The following is a 23,343-nucleotide window of genomic DNA, read 5'->3' on the forward strand; positions in this document are numbered from 1 at the left end:
TCGCGCCATGTCTATCTTTTATTGTTTGCCTTTAGAAGGCGGAGTGTTAACACATTAACCCGATAGAATGCGGATCGTAAACTGCTCCATATTGTTCTTATAAGATTTGGCAGCACCATGTTTGCCTTTAGAAGGCGGAATTTTAACACCATTGACCCGATAGAATGCGGATCGTATACTGCTCCATATTGTTCTTATAAGATTTGGCAGCACCATGTGTGCCTTTAGAAGGCGGAATGTGAATACATTTACCCGAAAGAATATGGATTGTGTGCCGCACCATATCTCTCTCTGTTATTGTTTGTTTCAAAGTATATTTTTGTTAAATTTGGTAGCATCTTGCTTACTAGAATAGAATATAAAACATATATCATGTGTTACCTATCTTATATTCTATTCTTAAGACATATTTGGCAACACCTTGTAAATAGTTAGATAAACTAAAGGGATAGAAGCACAGGGGCCTCGCTTATATATTTGTAATGCACACAGTCGTGGTACTAGTAGCTAAATCTTCGAATCCATCTACTTGAGTTTGAACTTGACATTCAGATTTTATTAAGGCAATTTCTGCTTTCCAACTTTTAAAGCCAAGCTAGACAGAAAGACATAATTGCGAAAAAGAAGAAAAATAATCAAATATTCCTTAAAGGGATAGACTGCCGTAACAGCATTAAAAAGGGCTCGAACGACGGATATGCCTAAATGGATTGCTTAATTCGCTTTAGTTAAATATATATGCACATGTATATAGTCTACGGTGTTCCCGATGCATATCTCTCTATACGTTGCAAACATTTGCCAAATTTAATACATGCCATGTAATGCGTAGATAATGAAATGATTTCCTACTTATTGCAGTACTAGTATACTAGTTTGTTAGCAAAATACATGTACATATATCTGTGTATGCGTATGCATGATTAACGGACACACAATGTCATGCACACGCGACGATGTAATTTTTCCGAATACTGTGACGTATTAACCAATAAAAATTGTTGTAGTTAGCTTTAAGGATACTCTGTTGACTCTTGAGAGATAAATAAAAGCGACCGTCCTTTGGTTGAAAGCATCATTACAGTTTAACACTTCGATCAGCGTACAAAGTGTTTTATTATTTTCATATAAAAATATACAATAAAATAATAAATTCTTGCAAATTACATATTTAAAACAATTAATTTGTGAAAAAAAAATAAACCCGAAATCCTTACGTCAAATTAAGGTTAGATAGTTCTATGTGATATATTATTACGTGATTACAGTATTTTATTCAATAGTTACAGTACAGTATAGTATAGTAAAAAATTTATTTTAAGATAATTTTTTCATTTATTGTTCATAATAACTGAGCAACTAAGCAATGGAATGGCGTTCAAAAAAAAAAAAAAAGAAAAGAAAAAAAAAATTACAATAATGTGTTTATTTGACGTGTAAGGTTATTTGCGTGTGAGAAAATCATGAATTAGTTACCGGCACATTTTGGCAGCCTTTCTATATGAAAAACGGTGATGGGCAATGTTTTTTTGTTTTAAGCTTATTTTTAATGACCGCAACACGTATCGTTACACTTATCAGTTTCCTTTTTTGAAAGAAATTAATAACTTATGTCCTAGTGAACATTAGTTATTCAAATAGTTTGATATATTAGAACAAATACTGGTGAATTTTTAATTGATGATTTCGAAATATAAGAAAAGGTATAGAAATTTACTCGATACGAATATTAAAGCGCTATTGTTTAAAGTAATCTAAGATCTGTTAAGGGATAATGGTATTTTGTTTATTTAGTTGTAAGCTACAGCACAGAGCCAATTACGTTTATACCGATGTGTGTGACATCTGGAAGGACTTTAAAGTGACATATCTTTTATCACACCTAACCGTTCAGAATCACTTTCTGACTCACTTTCTAAAACTATCGAAGCTTGTCTGTCCGTCTTGCTCTTTTATGTTCGCAATATCTGACATTTTGATGAAATTTGATACATCGATAATAAAAAAAAGGATGAAAAAGACTGTATCTATACAAGTTTGTCTGTCCATCTGCCTGCCCACAATTTTCAAGATATTTTTTTAAAGTGCGAAAATTGTCTAAATCGGACCATTTTCTTGGCCAATCTCCACGTAAAGCCGTTTTTTTGATAAGTCGTTAAAAACAACAAGACAAAAATCGCTTAGTAATAATGTTTCGACATTTTAAATTGATCTGAGAACATTGGATCCAAGGGAGAAATTTTTTTCAACCCCTTGACATGTAACCGTTCCCACGAAAAACTGAACATTTATGTGGTAACAAAGCCTAATTTTCAATATTTGTTGGTGAAAATTCATTCGAGAGACTACATTGGTCCAATTTTTGCATCACAATTCCTAAAATGATTCTAACAAAAAATAAAGCTTTATATGCCAAAAAGACCCAATTTTTTTATATTTCATAATGGAAACAACTGCAAATTGCTCTTTGATACGTAAATTAAGCTTGCAAAATATGAACCAGATTTACGTTTGAGTGTTCTTCAATCAAATGTTTTCATCAAAGTGACGCATTTACCTAAAAAAATTTTTTGCGTATTGTTAAGTAATAGAGGGACTGCATTAGGCCAAGCCGTATAGGGTATCTAACAGTTGATCTTGCCTGACTATAGCATTCATTTTCTTTTCCTTGGATCATCGACTATAAACTACTCCTCAAGTGTTTGAAGTAGATATTCACACAACATACCATTAAATACCTTAAGCCACTTTCTTTAATGCAGTTATTTATACAATGACTTTTGAAAATAATGTATTATAGCAAAAGTGATAAAAAGTACCAAACTTTATCACAATATCTCAATAATTGCGATCTGTAAGCTAAAGACAACACGGCTGGGCAGATGTGCTTAAATCAATTTGCCAAATGATTTTAAATCGATGGCTATAATTAAAAGCATGGACCTACCTTAAATCCTTCTGGTACAGTTTAACTAATCATTTTCCACTTTTTTCGACGTTTTCTTAATTAGTGACTTTAAAATTTATAGCCTTATGTCCTCAACAGTTCCTTAAAACACTTGTAATGCGGTGACATTCCTACAAAAATGTAGAGCATGCTTTATACGATCCATACATAGCGAATCTTTTTATCTTTAAAATATGGTGCAAAAATTATTGGTGAAGCTCAAGGCGAACATTTTACGAGATTAAGGTAATTATAGGAGGTTTTTAAGAGAGAGCTCACCTAGCATCAGTCACTTGTCGTATTTGATAATACTACGACTTTCGTTGTTAAATGTTCTAACTAACTTTAAGTTTTACTCTACCATATAATTTGTCTAGCGGAAGCATGTAGAATATAGTTACAGTTATAGGAAGAATTCATTAACTTCCAAGCCAAGGTTGCCTATTTACGTTGTTTTCAGTTCTTACACAAGTTGTGGTCAGTGTATTGCAAACTACACGATTCTAACAAAAACATTATCGAAAAACTGAAGCAATATACGCAACTGGGCCGAAAATTTAAAGAAAAGCGATCGCAGTGTGAAAAAAAAGTTATAGGATGGTTTGTCAATTGGAAGACCTCCAGTTCACTACTGTAAAGCTCCACTAAGTAAGTCTAATGGCAACTGAGATATGCTCCTTCGACTCCTTCCGTTGCTGTTTTCGCCGGTATTTGATTTGAATGGAATAATTTCACTTCACTTAATAATTTTTCCACAGAGTTCAGTGAAACCTATTATTTTAGCATAAATCGTGCAAACGTGTAAAATGTTGAAGAGATGGGATCATTTTTTTTAAACCTTTCGGTAATAGATAGTCTTACAATAAATTAACTTTTATATAACATTAAAGTTTAATTTTTAGTATGTATTTTAATATTTTGTAATAAAAGTCGCTGCAAAATAGTGAGCTAATACATAAATATACTAAATTATGTTTAGACTTTTTCATATCAGGTTTATAATAACAAGTAAGCCCTTATACGGCAGCATTCTCTAAGATTTCGTATACTATAAAGGAAATTGACGAATAAATATATTAAGCGAATGGTTTGGGGTATTTGATAGGTGTTTCTGCTAATAAATTTATATAATTGATTATTCAAAATTTTATAATCCCAAAGAAATAAATTCTTGTACTAAGCAGTTGGTCTTTTTTAATTTTCCTAAAAAAATCTCTTGGTTGGTCTTTTTTAATTTTCCTAAAAAAATCTCTCAACAGTTTTTGATGTTAGAATTTATTATTATTATAAATTTAGCCAGAGAATCAATTCTAAGACTAAAGTCTTAAAGCCCTAGCATCTAAAGATTTCGGCTTTATTAAAAAGTCTACCGCACTTAAGATTTTTAGAATTTAATATACCTAATAGCTTGTTTTTGGGTTTTTTTTTCTTTTGAAGTTCTCGGCAATAAAACAATAATCAATAGGAAATATATATAAAAAGTACTTATGTGGTTCGTGGGTTAGTGTAGGGGTAGAGTTCAACCAAGTACCTCATAATTATATTGACTTTTAACGCATATTCTCTTTATCAACTTAAATTACGTATTAAATAAATTAAAGGCATAACAAATAAGAAAATTATATTCGGTCATGACTGAATCTTTTATACCCGTCATCATTTTCTCAAATACATAAAAATAGTGAAAAAATTAAGTTTTCATGCTCTTTAGTATGGTGTGGACGCAGCTGATTTTTTCTATCTTCAAAATAAACGTTCTTCCTGAACAGGCGTATGGTCGTTGTAGACGTGTACTGGGACAAGTTTAGGTCTCTTCCAAACTCTTTTGCAAATTTGTAAGCGATATCTTCATTTACGCTAACGGGAGAATGTTTACCGCAAATACTATCAGAATTGCGCAGACAGACAGATGGACAAACGAACAGACGGACATGTTTGGCTACCATTCCAGATTTCAAACTGGCCAAAAATTTATGTACTTAATGGGGTGTGGGAAGACGTGGTCAATTTTTTCCATTTTTACGCAGGTGCTACAGCATAACCCATAGAAAATGCGTTACAATTTTTGTACATTTATGTGTTATAGTTTTCGAGTAATAGCCAAAAAGGCGGATTTTTATTCCTCTTGGAAAACAGAGGTATGCTCAATTTACGCGATGCTGTGGGCGTTTTTTGTTCTTTGGCTCGTTTTCAACGCCAACCTGCGTGTAAAATCGACGTTTCAGTCAAATTTGAAAATGGTAACTCCATTTTTGCGATCAAGAGAATACTTAGAACAGACATTATACAGACGGAGAGACACACAGACGGACATTCTTAACTCGATTTGGAATTTGATGCTGATCAAGAATACATATACTTTGTGACGTCTCTGATGCTTCCTTCTGGACGTTGCAAACGTTTTGACAAAATGCATATACCACTGATCCTTGTGGAGGCTGGGTATAAAAATATCTAAACGAAAACAAGTGAAAACATAATAGCCGGTCAAGACCCCCATTAATTACACTACATCTTTATTTATTTATTAATTTCAATGATAACACATCAAAAATCCACTAGATATGGGCGGTTGGAACAAATGGACTTATTTTATAGAAATGTCCTACTACGAATTTTTATGCCAAATAGAAGCAATTAAGAAATTAAATGTTTTTGCTAAAGCACTTACTACTCATGAGTGAAGTGAAAAAATAGACCTACGTGGTCCAAATTTGGTTCAATTAATTTTTTTTCTCATATTAGTATTATGGGCATAAACTATTCATTACTTTTAAATCTCTTTGGCATAAAAGATTTTAATTTTCATCCTATACGCGATTGTGTCCGAAAAGTAGATCTATTTCATTCAAACTTGATACAATTAAGTGCCACAACAAATTCCTCTTATGAGCCAATTTTCATCGTAAAATATCACAAATTGGGCATATTTGATAGATAAAAACCTATTGTTGATGAGAGCCTTTATATGGAGTGGAATTAAAAAAAATAGATCTATAAGGTCCAAGTTTGGTGAAGTTAATTTTAACGTCAACTTTTATAAAGAGGCACTCAAAAATAGATCTATCCTTTGGCTAGTTTCCGTGGAAACGATTGTACTGGAAGAATATCAAGAAATTATCCCATCCGATCCAAATTTTCACATCAGTTTTGAATGCCGAAAGAGGTGTTAGGTGAGCAGTTATGAAAATTACGACACCTTCTAAGAAATGACTTTTTAAAATAAAGTGTAAGAAGAGAAGCAATCGAAAAGCCAGTCCGATTTAAAACGTTTTCAATACCGGTTTGCTTTTAAGTCAAAACAAGTCAATGTTTACCCAATTTCAACTTGTACATTGAAAACAAGAAAACATAGGCAGACGGACAGACAAGAGATACTAAATTGATCGGTATAATAATAGGTGGGTTTACCTTAAATCCTTCTGGGTGTTACATACGTGGGTAAGTGATATAGTGTACAGATTTTCATGGGTATGTAATTTAATCAAATTTGCCTTGAGGGCGACGCTCAAAATTCGAAGAAAAGTATTTAGAAGATATAAAAAATTGTATCGCATAGAAAAAGAACGGCTGTAGCTACATTTTGACATTCGATATATATAGTTAAGAATTAATATAAATTCTAGGCAATTGCTGCATATTACGACAACAAAACCCACGATGATCCTGCAATGTTTACCTATCTAGTTTGTCCTATATTTTATACTATCCTTAGAAACGTAATGGATAAAAATTACTTTTTTGCGTTCTATGACAACAAAGTGCATTTGTTATCCCTTCTTGATGCCGTTACCAGCTTTAATACTTTCGCAAAACATCTTAAAGATATGCGAACATATGTCACAAAGCATATTGTATATAAAGCTGTAGTACCGTTAATTTACCTAAGGTGCGATTTAGATGATTTGATTTTGTAGAAAAGCGAAAAGAAAAAAAAACAAAAACAAGAACAAGAAATCGACAATGACTTTTACAGAATGGCAATCAATTATGCCGCACGCACAAACAAAGATACCATGTGCGACGAGGTGAACGTTAAGCATAAGTTTTCATTATTAATAAAAAATTATTAATAAAAATAAGTTAAACATGCTGCTTAAGGAGATGAAGGAAAACGCAAGGCATAAGATAATTTTACATTTACGTAACATGAATTTATTGCTATGTATGTAACGCTTTGGGCAAAGTGGAATACTTTGTTAGATTTATTAGATAATGGCAAATAAGTGACAATAACAAATGATTGCTTAATAAAGTTTAACAAAAGAAAATTTCAATATGAATTTTATTAACTTTGCATGTTTTTTTTTTTTCAATATTTATTTTCAGTTACTTTACTATGTCGAATCAAATTGTTGCGTTTATTACTTTCGGTATTATTTTGTTTCATGGATGCGAGATGATTTACGGGACTTTTGTAGTGCCACCTCTTTGCAAGCCTGGTGTTATTGAAGACATGCCGCATCATATTAAAAAAGTTTGCCTAGCCTTGGAAAATTCTGATCAATTAACGTCAGCCCTCGAATCATTTATCAATAGAGAAGCATCGTGTAAGTTAAGCAATAATATAAAACAATTCAAAATATAACAGTTGGGCAAGGCCGACTATTATACGCCCCACACCAGTTAACCTCATAAAAAAGTTACACACTATTTTCATGCATAGGCATACTTTTCATGAAGGCCCGTACATTGAAAGGATCCTTATGTGCGATGATATCAAAAGTAGACTTACGGGGCCCAAATTCCGTAAGGTTGCTTTCTATATCAAATTACTGTTATGAAATAATTTTCATCATGAAACATTAAAAATTATGCCTTATTAATGCATAAAGATTTACTTTCCGTACGAGCGGTTATATAAGAGAGATATTTCAACAATTGCCCCAGTCTGACCAAATTTTCCAAATCGATTTAGAATATTTAAATATTATTACAGAGCAAGTCTTATCGAGAAATTTTGAAAATTGCAATTTTCTTCCATATAACACCTTTCCAAAACAAAAACTGGTCGAGAAGATAGGTCGATGAAAACCATTTTCAATAGCGTTCGTCCTTGGGTCAAACCAGGTGGGTGTAACAAATTTAAAAATATCGCAAAATGGCCACCATTCTAGCTTGACCACAAATTTACATGGACAAACGGACACACGGATAGACGGGCAGACCTTTTTGCGTATTACGTACGTCCACACATACTTTATATACCCTGCACCGCGTGATGTGAGATACGAACATTATACAAGGGCAGTGGCGACTTTTATATTCCCTTCTTCACATTGCCTAAAATAATTTTTTTATTTATTTTCGTGCCGAAAATTATACCTCGTTTCCAAATTATGTCATTCAATCGATGGAATCCTTTATACAACGGCAGGCTCTGAGGTGGGTCAAGTTGAACATATTTAACTTTTCTCTTAACGATGCTATTATTATTCACCCATTTTCGTCATATGCCATTAAAAGTTAGACTTGGTTGCCATGTGAAGGCTTACGTTCTATGGGAAGCGCTGTATGCTGCATTGTCAAAAAAATCAATCTAGATGGTTCGATTCGTTGCTACAATTAATTTCTATGTCATGTTACGACGATGAACCAATTTTTATTATGAAATTATACCTTTTTTCCATGCGAAGTCTCCCTTGCCGAATAGGCATCGCGACTAACAATTTACTTGTAGGTATAGCGAAAGCGCAGTTGATCAAGATATTGCACTTACCAATTCGGCACATACACCCCCTAGGCTACGGCTAGCTCCTTCTTCTCTTTCTTCTTTCTTCTTTGAAAAGCAAGAAAACAGACTTGCCATGAAAAGTTGTGTGTCAGGAGGACTCAAACAAATTGACTTACGTAGCTCGAATTTGAAGCAATCAATTTTTGTAGTATATTGTCGCCAGCATCCAATTTACGCTAAAACGACATTGTTGTCAGATAAGAGCTTAGCTTGAAACACATGCACAGGAACCAGTATACAGGCTAAGTCTCTGATTTCGTATACATAACAGCTTTTTATATCCCAGCAACTTTCATCGCAGAGTTTTAGAAACCAGGATCCCTTTGTGACATAAAAGCTTAATTTCCATGGCAATACTTATACGAGAGAGGATTCGAAAAACAGAACCATCCGCCCCAAATTTATGACATCAATCCAGTATGTCGGAACATCAACGCTGTGCAGTCTTTGTAGCGGAATTTGCATCTATTTTCATGTAACTGTTTTTTTAAAAGAAGGCGGGATATGGGGAGTAGTTACAGGCATCATCCGATCCAATTCATTTTCTATATGACTGGTTCTAGCGCCAAACTGCATCAGTATACTAGCTTTCGGCAGAATATCTGAAAAATGCCGACCTGTTAGCTGAAAAGAAAATACGAAAACAGACATCTGCTCTGACGTATGGACATACATGCTTAAATCGATTTCGAAAAAGAGTCTTAATCGATCGCTATATGTCATAAGTTAAGCATTTCCGGGTCTTACATATATCCGCGCAATATTAATATACCCTGCACCGTAAATGGCACAAGGTTTAAGCCAAATTTTTTGTTATCTACAGTGTGCTTGGTAAAGACATCTAGTTACAAGGTAGTGAAAAAATTCATACACTCCATATGTATCCTATGTTATCATAGATATCATTTATGGCAATTTTTTACATTTTGCTAATACCTTATTAGCAAATGTGAGGACAAAAGTCATAATTGCATCGTCCGTTTGTTTTCAGCAATTATAAGCAAACTCCATTTGATATAGCTGGTCTTCGAACCTTAAACAGAAACATTACTAAAGGAAAAAATTAAGAGCCCCGTCATAAAATTGTCACTTTTTTACCGATTGTAGGCGGAGCAAAATCTAATAGACGGGGTTTCAACAACTCATTTTCGCACTTCTCCAACTTTGGGGAGCCGCGTGCCTGCCAAACCATGCTGCATCGAAATGAACAATTGGCAATAACGCAGTACGCGGCGTGTGGCAGGACTTCCTATTCGACCTGCAACAGTGTATCCGTGACGATTCTTGCAATCTTTGGCCGGCCGTTGTCTTGCAAGTGGATGACTTTGCGTCTTTTCGCCGCTATTACTATTGCTGGTCTTTTTTGCAACAATACATTGTTCAACTTGTTCAATTGACGCCGGTAGACATCTGCAGTCGCAGTTTCATTCGGTTTTTAGCAGCTCGTAATACACTACACCTTACTGGTCGTCCCATTTGCACAGAAAAACTTTGTGGCCATGCATATGCTTCTATGTCGATTTGAATGCCTCTCCTGGGCTTACCCATGACTTTTTCTGCTTGGAATTGTAGTAATAGATCCAGTTTCCATCGCCCGCCACAACACGTCAAAGAAAACTCTCCTTTTTTTACCTGGCAAGCAATCAAAACCGCGATGTGAAAAGGGTTTGGAAAGGAATTTTCAGCCAATTCGTATGGGACCCATTTTCTCTCTTTTTGGATTTTTCCCATCGCACGTAAACAATCAGTTTATTTATCAACTAAGCAATTCGAAAGTCCTTTGACAGTTTGAGCTGGGTTTCCGCCCATAAATCTTGCAGTGTTTTTGTTCTTTCGTGCCGTTCTTTGTCATTGACATTAAAATCTTTACTTTTAAACGGAGCCATAAGTTTTTGGGATTGTGCGACTTCGACAAGAGATTTCTTCAAATCAAACAACAAAAGTAATGAAGGACGAAAATGCAATTTTGAGCGTTCCATGATTAGCCTCTGCATGCACTGCATATGTCAATAATACTAAATTGAAAACTGTTGTTTTTGAGTAGAAAAAGGTCAAAATCATTGAATTTAATCGATACGTACACTGGTATTCCACATTCCATCCATCATCTTTACCTGGAGAAGTCGCTGGCCAAAATTTTTGCTAAACATGTGATACATTTGTACGCAACTTTAGTAATGGAAAGAGCGATCATTCTTACGGAACTTTTAAGTTTTGTCTTTCTCGAACCTGGTGTAACTTGAAAGTGAAAAAAATTTGTGAGAAAACTTTGAAATCGTAAAGAAAAATTAAGATGGACAAACGAACAGACCTGCTAGTTCCAACTCTTCTACTCGAGTTAAAGTAATCTTTAATATTTACTTATTATTTTATTTCGGACGGACGGACAGGCAGGTAGATATCGTAAAACTGATTTTATTACTCACCAATCCAGTCAAGCATTATTTGAATCATTTAATAAATCATCAAAATTAATTTTTATTGATAGGTCAAAAAAAAAAAAATAATAATAATTGCTTAAGGATATTAACTGTTTTCTCAAATTTTTATACTTGTATACGTATAGCTTTCGTGTCAGCAGATTTACTTAACAAACTGGATAAGCGCTCAGATGTAGATCATGTTTTTCTACGCTTCGGAAAAAGACGTTAAATTGCACGGAATTCTATTCTTACAAAATGATGACCAAATATGATAAAAAAAAAAACGTGTTTTTTAAATTATTTATTTATTAATTTTTTTGTACATAAATATACGTGTAGGTATGTATTTATCTATTAATTGATCTCTTTGTAATACATTAATGCATTACAATACAATTATAAACGACAGAGCAGCTGTACTTTTATTTGTTGTCCTCATCAATTCTTTGTAACACTTCTAGTCACGACATGAATCTAAAAAAAATCTATGATGAATATGTGAATTCAATTATAAAAAAAAGAAACCACTAAAAAAAAAAAAAAATTCCTCTTATGAAAAACAAAAAGAAATTTTTATTTATTGGTTTAATGCATATGATTCTGCTAATAAAGGGTAATTAAAACAAATTAAACAAACAGGAGCTTATATTAACCAGATTAAAATAATTTATAAGCACAATAAAATATATTGAGCCCAATATATTAAGTAAGTGTTAGCTATCCGCAAGTGTCAATGTCTTTAAATAAATATACGATGAATTCTTAAGGATTTAATACATTTTTTCGACTGCTTAACGTTTAATTTATTTCAGGGATTTCCAATCTTCTTTTCAGGATGGAGTGCGTTATTATATAGACAATTAAACGTCAAGATATTTCAACATACTGTTCAATATTCTAACTATTGCGGTAAAATTTTAGGCACATTTTGTGTTTCTTTTATTAATAATAGTAGTAACGCTGTTAATTAGCAGCCATTTACCTGCTTGCTCTTTCATTCTCATTATTTGTGTAGGCAAAAATTCCGTTCAGCTGTCACAATTGTTACAAACGTATACAAAGCAAAATGTATATATATATATATATATTATATATTTTTAAGTGAATATGCGCTATGGTATATAGGAGAAAAAAGAAACAATAGATAGATAACAAATATGATTTATTGTTTTTTCATTGTTTATTCGGCATTGAAGAATTCTATTTTTGACGTGGGTGGGCGTGTATGTAGAGAATAGTAGAATTCACCTTAAAATAAATATAGAAAATTTCAGCTTTCCATCCTTGATAATTTATGACAAACTTAAGTGCTTTAATGTGGACGTACGCTTTGACCAATATGTCCAAACTTTTTATTCCTTTCAAAGAACAGAGGCGTTCTCAGTTTACGTAATGCTGTGGACGTGTCCTTCGATCGATTTGGCCCATTTTCAACAGCAAACCGTGCGCAAAAACTTCCAATGTTTCTGTCAAACTTGAAGTCGCAAGTTTTATTTTCCGGCTAGGAGAATGTTCAGAACAGGCATTATATAAACGAACAGACGGACATGCTTAAATCGGTTTAGAATTTGCTATTGATCAAGAATATATACAGTTTATAGGGACTGTGAAGTTTCCTTGTAGGTATATTCAAATTTCTCAAATGACAGAATGAGCGTACTCCTAATCCTTCGGTGACGCATATAGTGAAGATAAATTATTCCTGAAATATATAAATATTTTTAATAATAAAAAATTTTGCTTGACATGAAAATTTTCGAACATAAAATTGCAAATTTTCCAATGTAAAATAAACGATGAAAAGTGATATTTGTTATCCACCCACACTTTCGGCTTGTCTGTACATATACGCTTATTTGTATGTCATAGCGCGCATTCACTTAGAAATCCATTTGATTTTGATTTGTAAACATTTAATATACTATGACGTCATATCAACAAATCTTTAACAGTGAGCAGTCAAGTGACTGCTAATTAACAACGTCACTGCTGTTATTGATACAAGAAGCACACGCAAGATTCGTGCGATTTTAGTGCAATAGTTTGAATTTTGAACAAAATGTTGGGACATCTTGTCATTTAGTTGTCTCCGATTATTATGTAAAAAAGTGCTGACAATTTTTTGTTATCTGACACGTGAAGCTTGCTTATTACTAATGTGTGATGCGTACTCCTTTCCCGGCGAAAAGATTCTCTATATAACTCTTGATTTATCGGGTAAAAAATGTAATATCAAGATATGGAAAAAGAATTATTTCTTATCGAATACGATACCTCTACACCTCTAAAAATTAGGAATCCCTAATTTACACTGGAACTTTCAATATTTTTTTGTTTTGATTTATTTTAGGATTTTTTTTTACATTAAGTGTGTAAGATAACTAATGAATACATATTTCTATTAGTTTTATGTGACAGCATTACAAGGAAATTGTACGAGTTAATTAATCTTTAAACTTCTTTTGACGGGTGCAAAGTAGTGAGAAAACACAAACTTCGTGTTCCAAGACATAAACTAAATTGAACCAAATTTTTTGGGATACGCACGCAAATGTTTTTTTACGCGGTAGATATGTGCCTTAGAAAATCGTGTAGAAAAATACATACAATGTATGGGAAATTTGGGGATATGTTCCACAGTTCTAAAAAATCATGTAAGGTGAAAAACTCTAAATATTTTTCCAAAACACCATCTAAAAAAGTATTAAAATCAATGCACGTTAGAAATTTAGTTCATAAGTTGAACATATCAAAAAATTCAAATTGAGATTACGAATAAAAATCAATTTCGCAACCATTCCTTGCTGTTCCATAACAAGCCTGCACGTTTATTACGAGGTGGATCAGAAATGCTATCATCAATAGATGTGCCAGATATGGCTAGGCCAACTGTCGAGTTTGATTTAAATGAAGAATTTCTTTCGCTAATAACGGCCAAGTAGTCACTAACATATGGGTGGATCTCCGATCAATTGTACTTTATTGTCGTATACATAGATTTCTGTAAGATGCTGTCAAAAGTAGAATAAATAAAAAAATGTCTTGTAAAATTTGTTTTTCTTATGTCTATTGGTGAATCGAGTTTTTTCAAAATCGTGTAAAGAAGACCGTGTAAAAAAGAGTTCACAACATTCCGTCTTATTTGCTTAGAAAATATTCTGCATTAAATACGAAAAACTCTTTCAAAATGGGACTTTTTTCCCATCATACACAACCACAAAGCTCATTCTGACGCTGCAATTATTCCATTCTTCAAATATAACTCACTTTAATATTTTCTTATTTCTAACCTAAAAGGCCATCTAACTGACAATGTTTTTATGCACGAAGTCATTGGCAAAACTCAAGGTGATATCTAAAGAAACACTTCGTCAATGTTTCTCAAACCGCACTATGCGTAATACGGTTACGAATATCGCACATCCGATAAGTTAAGTTCCGTAGGAAGGCCACCTATCATTGAAAGAAAACAAAATTTTCAAAAAATGTAGGGAAAGTGATAAAACGAATTAAAGTTTGCAATACTTTATTTGCCATCGTCTTAAAATAATGCTTCAGCGTTTGAATAGATTCCCTGTGAACACAGTCTACGCTACTGTAAATTGTCCACACAAAAGATCAAAAGGTACTTGATAAAACAAAATGGGACTTTCGTAAGAACATCAAAAGAATGTAAAGAGTGGAATAAAAAGTGAAAATTAAGGAAATATTTTTCATTTGAACATTCTGTTTATATATTTAGATCGAGTCAGGACTATATGCAATCATAAGATATATGCTTCATAGCCAGAAAATTTTGAAACATTTTTGTTTATCAAAACACACGTTCGAAAGAACACAATCTTCAAATCTTCAAATGGAAATCATCTTCGGCGAAGAGTCCTTCTTTTCCCTGAATATGTTTGTTAATAAAACCAATTACTGTATTCGATCATGTTATCAAAATGAGAAGCTTTACCAGAGGTAACTCAAATTTTTTTGTAATTGAATAGAAAATGTTCACTTCTCAGACTGTATATCGCTTGTGGTGCAGGAACACATTAAGATGTAAGGACTTGAAAGAAACTCAACTTTCACTGTACCGATCTGTCCGTGTTGCTTTTTTCCCCAACCGACAGGCGGTAATTTTTGAGATATTTTGATAAAACTATACGCGCTGACATACTTTGGTCCAACGATTAGAGCTATTAAAAACGGTTCGAATCGGAAGACTTTTTCGCCCATGTCCCATATGATTCTCTACTTTGAAAAGTCGTGGTAGGAATACCTGTACGGCGATGTAGGGTATTCCAGCTCTCTTCCGACCGTAAAAAATGAACATAGACATTAGAGGTCTCAAAAATAAATACTGCTGTCCCTAAAAGGAGGCGTATGATTCCAAACAAGGCACTACAAAATTGTATCTCTAAAACTCAATCGTAGCGCGGGCGGTTAACAACAATGGCATATTGTTTTTCAGCGAGTAATTGTTATACGATTAAACATTACTAGGTCAGGATTTAACAGTTAACTCCTTGAGACGTTAGGACATAGTAGTTACTCATGCCGCTTTTATGGCTTTATAATGGTCGCTTGTTTTCGTAAAAAGCTAAAAAAATTGAATGTTCCCGACATGAAATCTCATTAAGATGGTCAAAGCGCCTATAGCCGCGCAGGACTGATGTAACGGTATGGAATGCAAAAGATCAAAGTCTCTCTGTTAAAAATAAGTCCAAAATAAAGACACATAGTATCCTTTGCAACCAAATTGTTAAGGCGCGAATATGAAGAGACAGCATAAGTGAATCAATTTAATAAAAGAATGAATTTAATATAAGTCCAACGCAAATGAAAAAAATTTGTAAGCAATTATTAGCTCACCTTTGCAAAGTATTAAGAAAAATGATATTACGTTTTTGATATACACGCATTACGTACTTTTCTTCGATAGATTTGTATTTTTGCATTTATTACACATACAAAATCAATTTGTTCTAATTGTTTACGTTAAGCATTTACAACCACATGGTAATGCATTTGCATTGTTTGCTTGCCTTTAACTTATTTCAAAGTTTCGTTATACATGGACACATAATGGATAAAAATGGTCTTTTATTTTGTATGATAATCGAAGAGAATTTTGTTTTTTTTTTATTGTTGTATCTTTGCAATACAGTATACAGTATATGGTACATAAACGACATAAAGAGAATATGTGTTTATATCCATTACTGAAGGATGACTTTTGTGGAAAACGTTCGTAACGCCCAGAAGTAAGCTTTAGAGACCCATATATAGTATATATATATTCCCGGTCAGCATTCTGAACTCTGAATCGATTTAAGCCTGCCCGTCTGTCAGTTTGCCCGTCTGCTTTCAGCATTCTTCTGGCCGCAAAAATGTGACTAACGGCTTCAAATTTGGCAGAAACGTTGAAAGTTCTTATACGCAAGTTGGTATTAAAAATGATCTAAGCCGGTCAAAGGACACGCCCATAGTTGCATGTCAACTGAGGACAATTCTGTTTTTCAAAAAGGATTACAAAAGTGTGTTTTGCTCATTACTCATAAACTGTATCAGAAAAATGCACAAAAATTTGAACTTATGTTCTATTGGCGATGATGTAGGGCTCATAGACACCACTGTAGTGCATTAAAACATAATTTTTTTTTTTCAGTACCTTTATAATGCGCAGAAACAAGCTTCAAATCCCCACAAAGTATATAAATTCTTAGCGAGTATCAAAGTCGGAAAGCACGTAAGCATATCCATCCGGCAATTTGTCCATCTGACCAACTGTGGCGAACATTCTTTCATTAGCGAAAATGCAATTACAAGTGACCAAAACTTTTCAAGGATACACCCACAACGCCCACACAACAACTACTATTATTTTGAAAATAGAAAAAACCAGCCGCACCATTTTTTTCTTTAGAACATGAAAATTTAGTTAGTTTAGCTTTTTTTGGGACAACGGTGATACGTACATAACGTTCGGTCACGACCGAATATAATTTTCTTATTTGTTACATCTTTAATTTATTTAATGCGGAATTTAACTTGGTAAATGTTGATGTTTAATACTTGATTGAACTCTAACCCATACTAACCCCCCAACCGCATAAATACTTCTACGATGTCTCGGATTCTGCTAATAAGGTGAACAGGTCGTAATGGAGAGCCAGCGTTCGTTTACGGAGTGATACTTCTTCGTCGCTTGTACTTTCTCCTTTTCAGCTAATTTTTTCGATTATTTATTGAAGCGGTAGAAGTAGGAAGATACGCATAGGAATTTCATTCACCATCAAAGGATGGGTTGTTGTAAATTTACTGATTAATTTCTTTACTCTCTTTTCTCTTTTCTCTTTTGATTTTCAAATCCACATGTTAACATCAGAGAAGGTCTTATTAGTGCACATACTTTCAGCTCTAATATAGAGACACTCGATAGACGTATAGCCCGGCTATTTGATTGTATCCTACATCACTTCAGGTGATGGTATATCACATTTTGAGCAATGCATGCAACATTCAAAAAAACTTAATCTAGAACCGGTTTTTATTATACTAACCGATACGGAAAACGATGTAGAAGTGTTTCTGTTCACGTTTTAACTTATTGTGTGTTATTACGAATTGAATCCTTTAACGCTGTGGAATTAAATCAGAACAAGTAAGTAGGAATACTATAGCCGGGCCAAGCCGACTATAGTTAGATTCTAGTAGATTCTCTGCATCACTTGTCCTAATACATTCACGCATTTTCGTGACAATACACCAAAAATGATGTTCATTTCTATGTGAAGTCATAATTTTCATGAAAGCCTCATATTGGAGGATGTTCTTGTTAAACAATGTGGCTGACATTTGGCGAACTCAATTTGTTTCTCAAAAATTTTACCAATTTCCACTTGATTCCGTCATAAAAACTACAAGTTGGACTTTGTTGTCGTACAAGGATTAGCTTTTCATGGGAGCCCCTATGTATGGTTAGATCTAAAAAAAATATCTACTTTATTCAAATTTGATATAGTTTTGTATCAAATTACTCTTACGAAAATTATCACAAAATATCAAAAACCAACAAACATATTTGCCACATAAACGCTTAATTTTGATTACGATCCCTGTATGAGATGAACGCAGAAAACCGAACGACTTTTTAACAAGAAATATTGAAAATTTTTACCATATAAAGATTTAATTTCTGTGAGTTATATGGTAAAAAATTTACCCAACCGATCCAAATATTTCGCTGCAATTTCGAATGCCGAAATACTATTACTCAATGATTTTTGTCGCGAAATTTTGAAAATTAAATTTTCTTCCATGGAACGACTTTCTATAATAGGGCGTTTTAAAGGGAATGGTCGAAAAAGTGAACGGAACCTAACTATTTTCAATACCATTCGTCTTTGGCTCAAACCGCATCAGTATATCAAATTTCATTAAAATATTTCAAAAATTACGACGAGTAACTTGAAAGAAAACTTACATGGGCAGAGAGTCAGACAGACAGACTTAGGGGCCTTACCTTAATATGTGCTGTGCCACAAGAAGTATGGGGTATAAAGAGAGTTATTAGAGAACCGCAAAACAGACGCGCGACGTCTCTATGATGTTGCCCAGAATACGGCCACAAGTCAACTTTGTGCTGGCTTACGTAAGTCTTGCTGCGACCATTTTCCAAAACTGTTCCCATTAAGCATTTGGTTTCTTTGCATTCTTTCAGAAGAATGCTCTCCCATAATGCGGCTGCCGTTAAGCTAATTTATGACCAACACGTTTCTATAATGACACCAGGGCCTGATGAGATAACCAAAATTTTGCCAAAATAAATTTTTTTTTCAGTATAAAACAATATATTAACGAGAAAGGTGACCGGTACACACCTCACTCGTAGTTTTTTCACACCTTTAACATTACAATCATCAGTGCAATCGTTCCGAACTTTTAAATCGTTGTAGTTCAAGGAACATGAAAGCAAATCTAAAACTTTCAAGATACTATTTAATTAATTAAATAAATAAATAAATAAAAAAAAAAAAACTTTATTCTCACGAAAATAATGTGTGAAGACATTTTATTGTAAATTAAATTAAAATTTAAAAAAAAAAAAAAAGTATATCATTAAATTCTAATTTGTGACTATTTTTGATTTCTCAAATGAAAAAAATTTGCAATTATTTATTTTCGATTTATTTATATCGTCTTTTAAAACTTGACTTGGTTTGTGTTTTATTTAAAATTTATCACAATTTGCGAAACGCTTTGAAACTATTAGTTATTAAATTCTATCACAGTTTGGAGTTTGATTTGGTGAATATTATAAGAGGCTTTCTCATATATTTTTATACCCACCACCACCACCACGAGTAGAGATATTAAATCTTTTTGATTGAGATTATCTCATATTTAAGACTCTTTTGACTTACAGTCAAACTTGGTTCTGAGTTTACTTTTGAAAATAAGCAAAATTGATTATCAAATGCATCTTTAACAGACAAGAGAAGTAAAAGTTGACTTTAACAACGAAGAAATGTTAGGTTAAGGACGATAATATAAGTAAATATTAAAGACAAGTTCAACCTTTTTTCAACAATTTGTTACATTTATACACACGGAATTCAGAATCAAAATATTTTCTTCTATTAAAAATTTTATTCAATACATTATTAATATTTTCAAGTAAAATTGAATAAAATTTTTAGGAAAAAAAAAAACAAGCCGGCTATACATATCCAGCTATGGTCCTGATTATATGATATAATTAGCCATGTTTTGACAATATTCAATTAGAATTGAATTTTCTACAATATTCTTATTCTTAAAAGATGTTATTACAATATCGAGTTCGAATTAACTTTTCGATTAAAGTATTATTTATTAAAAGTGGTTATCGAAATTTGCGATGTTTGAATTGATTGGTGTGTCCAATTGTTACTAAGAACCCATTCTTCGCATGCATACGATCAGAATTCTACTTTCGGTTAAGTTGTTATTGTGAAGTGTCGTCGATTACGATTGCTTTAATTCTTATTATTGTTATCAATGACCAATCCCGCAATGTTCAATTCGAGTATAACTTTCATTAGAGTATTATAATTAACGTTACTTCGGCTCACCTATTATTATTATACCCTATACCACTTGTAGTGCAGAAGGGCTTACTTACATTTTAGACCCACCTTTTATGGTAACGATCGACGCTGGAAGTGATTCCAAGCTTGTCCGTCCGTTTTAATCCCTTATATCGCAAATTTTTGAAAGATTTTTATGAAATTTCCTACAGAGACTTGTTTAGGGCATAGGTAATAAAAATAATTCGAATCGACCACACCCCATATAACATCTTAGTTTAAAATGTCTTTATATGAATGAATATAGGAAGGTGTAGGGCATTTAATCGTAGATCATGTTCCACTATAGTCTTTTCACTTATTTTTATCCTTAGACTTTGTTGTTGTTGTTACAAATGATTGAGTTATTATAAATGAAGGCGTCATTGCATTTTCTGCTTAGCATTGATCTCTTGGTTGGTTGGAAGAGTTCTTCTTAGTCAATTGTCAACAAGAAGTTAAAAGTTTTTGCAAGTATTCTAACCGCTTCTTCGACTGAGTTATTCGCATTAATAAAGCCCATTACAAAATCTGTCCCAAAGAGTTCTTGTCACGGCGTCTAGTTAAAATTTATTATAGTCTATACCACTTGTGTACAGGAGCATATTCAGTTCGTGCGGATGTATGCAACACCTAGAAGGGTTTGAGATAGAACCACCTTATATTACACCGATCTGATCCAAGCCTATCTGAGTCCCTCTATTTCGCTTATGCTTGCTTTTTCGATCCTATATCGCTTGTAGTGCAATGGCACATTAAGCTTACACGGATGTATGCAACATTCAAAAGGACTTGAGATAAACTCACCTTTTATTGTGGCGTTCTGTCCGTCTTGCTTTCTTATCCTCAACCTAGAGGCCGTAATTTTTGAAATATTTTGATAAAGCTTGGTATACTCTCGAATTTTGGCTCAAGGACGAACGCTATCGAAACTGATCCGGATCACTTTGTCGACTACTTCGCAATTTAACGCCTTATTTTGAAAAGTTGTTATGTGAATAACAACAGGTGGTGTAGGTCATTTAAAGCCCTGCCATGGTTTATTGCTATAGTGTTTTTGCTTGTTTTTAAATTAAGTTAATATTATTTAAAAATTCGTTGTATTACGATTTGCGATTTCAGCGAAATTTTTAGTGGTTAATGGTCGTCTTTGCAGGGACCCGCAAGATTGCAGCGGTTACTTGGATTAAACTAGTTAGTTATTGTCATATCCTATAAGAGTTCATACTTCGGTAAGATCAACATTATTCAGAATTGTTATTACAATGTTTGATTGCAACTACATTTTTTGTGAAAGTATGAGTGTTATAATAGTCGCCTTTAAATTGTATCAGTTTGTTAGCTTACACCCGATCTTTCGGTTGAATCGTTAATATTAAAACTTGCTCTCACTATAACTTTGTATTTTAGCACTAATCCGATATCGGCTTAAAAATTATAATAGTGAGTTTCCATAGATATGAAATAAATAAAAGTAATCATAATATAAATAAATTAAAGGAAAAAATAAATAATTAATAATTATATTTATAAAAATTATCAAAAATTTAATTTTCTCTTTTTTGGAATCAAATCAGGCACGTTTAAGATTTTTTTTTTTTAAATAAATATAGGTGATGGGTATTATTAAATTCGGTTCGAGCCGAAATCAAAGCCTTTATATTATTTGTAAGATTCATCGAATGCCACTCAGCTTTTGGTGTACATTGCATTTTGTAAACATAAAAAAAAAAAAAAAAAAAAAAAAAAATTCTTAAATAAATTTATAACAAAATAAATATTTAAACAAAATAAAAAATTAAAATAGTTAACAAAATTTGAGAAAAAATAATAAAACGGTATAAATTTTATATTGATTTTTTGATCAAAATCATTTGCACTTTGAAAATAAAGTCTCTTCGTTTATCAATTTGTCTCTATATAATCTTTTTAATGGCCGGAAGCGGTAGATCGAAAACCGCTTGTCTTCTATGACTTACCACTGAAAGCAGATTTTTCTTGCTTGAGAAAGCATCAGATAAAAAAATATTTCTTTAAATTATTTTTTTTGGTAAAATTTTTAAGTTTTCAAGTAGCTTTCTGTGTTTGACTTTCAGTCGGTTTTAATATTTAAAGATTTTTAGCATTTTGGTTTTTTATTTCTTTTTTTTTGTTTTTTTTGTTTTTCACGCAGAGCACTTGATGTGTTATTTCTTAACAACGTTTTGCCTCTTTTTATTTATTTATTTTTTTTTTTTTTCTTTTTATGTAAATCTTTTGAATATTATTTTTAACTACTTAATAAAACGTGTTAAAAGATTTAAAGGAAGATTTTTAATCTTAAGCTTTAAAGGCATTTGAAGAGTATCTTTTTTTTTTGAGTTTAATGAGTAAAAATTTTCTACGCAAGTGCTTATTTACTTCTCGTATCGATTTTTGTTTGATGCGCTTAAGAAATCTTATTCAATTTCTTTTATATTTTCTGTACTTCGTTTCAAATTGTTTATAAAAATAAAAGTATTGAAGGCCAATCGGCCTCTGTTTAAAGGGATATTCTTTGTACGCGTTTTGTAAAATAAATTTCAATATCACAGTTTGGGATTTTTCTTCTTTTTTTTTATAATTTTCACAATTATATAAAAGATCATTTATTTATTTGTTTTTTTTTGTTTGTATTTTTTTTTTTTTTCGTTTTTTGTTTAAATTCAATTGATAATAAAATTCTTTAGTTGATCAATTTGGTTTTTCATCAGTTTGCATTTATTTAAGTAAACGAACATTCGGTCTTAAATTTGTATATGTATTGTGTTTGATTATAACTATATTGTTTTTTAAATTAAATTTTTAATGCATTCTCATTTCACAATAATATTCTGTTGTCCATATCCTGTGCTATTTTTTTTTTTTTTTGCTTTTTTTGCTTGTTTAAAATTAAAAATACAAATATACATACATAAGCTTACAAAGAACGGTTAAACATCATAGTTTTAGTACACTTAACTTCAAATTATTTTATTTTAGAGCTTAGCCAATATTGTATATATTTATACATACATATAAATATATATATATATATATAATATATATAAATATACATATGCATACACACACACATATATATATATATATATATATATATATATATATATATATATACGTTAT

General features: G+C 32.3%; 1 protein-coding gene across 2 annotated transcripts; it reads left to right on the plus strand.

Moving 5' to 3' along the window:
- Positions 1-1,164: 1,164 nt before the first annotated feature.
- LOC119638415 (dromyosuppressin) lies at positions 1,165-11,948 on the plus strand. Of its 2 annotated transcripts, none has more exons than XM_038035183.1 (3): positions 1,165-1,228; positions 7,277-7,497; positions 11,248-11,948. In XM_038035183.1, the coding sequence occupies exons 2-3, from the start codon at positions 7,287-7,289 to the stop codon at positions 11,331-11,333; spliced, it is 297 nt and encodes a 98-aa protein (XP_037891111.1). In that variant the 5' UTR covers positions 1,165-1,228; positions 7,277-7,286; the 3' UTR covers positions 11,334-11,948. The 2 variants fall into 2 exon arrangements, with proteins under 2 accessions (XP_037891111.1, XP_037891110.1); XM_038035182.1 differs by lacking the exon at positions 1,165-1,228 and adding an exon at positions 1,625-1,703.
- The last annotated feature ends 11,395 nt before the right edge of the window (positions 11,949-23,343 follow it).

This window comes from Glossina fuscipes, unplaced genomic scaffold, assembly GCF_014805625.2.
Source record: "Glossina fuscipes isolate IAEA_lab_2018 unplaced genomic scaffold, Yale_Gfus_2 88, whole genome shotgun sequence".
Lineage (NCBI taxonomy): Eukaryota > Metazoa > Arthropoda > Insecta > Diptera > Glossinidae > Glossina > Glossina fuscipes.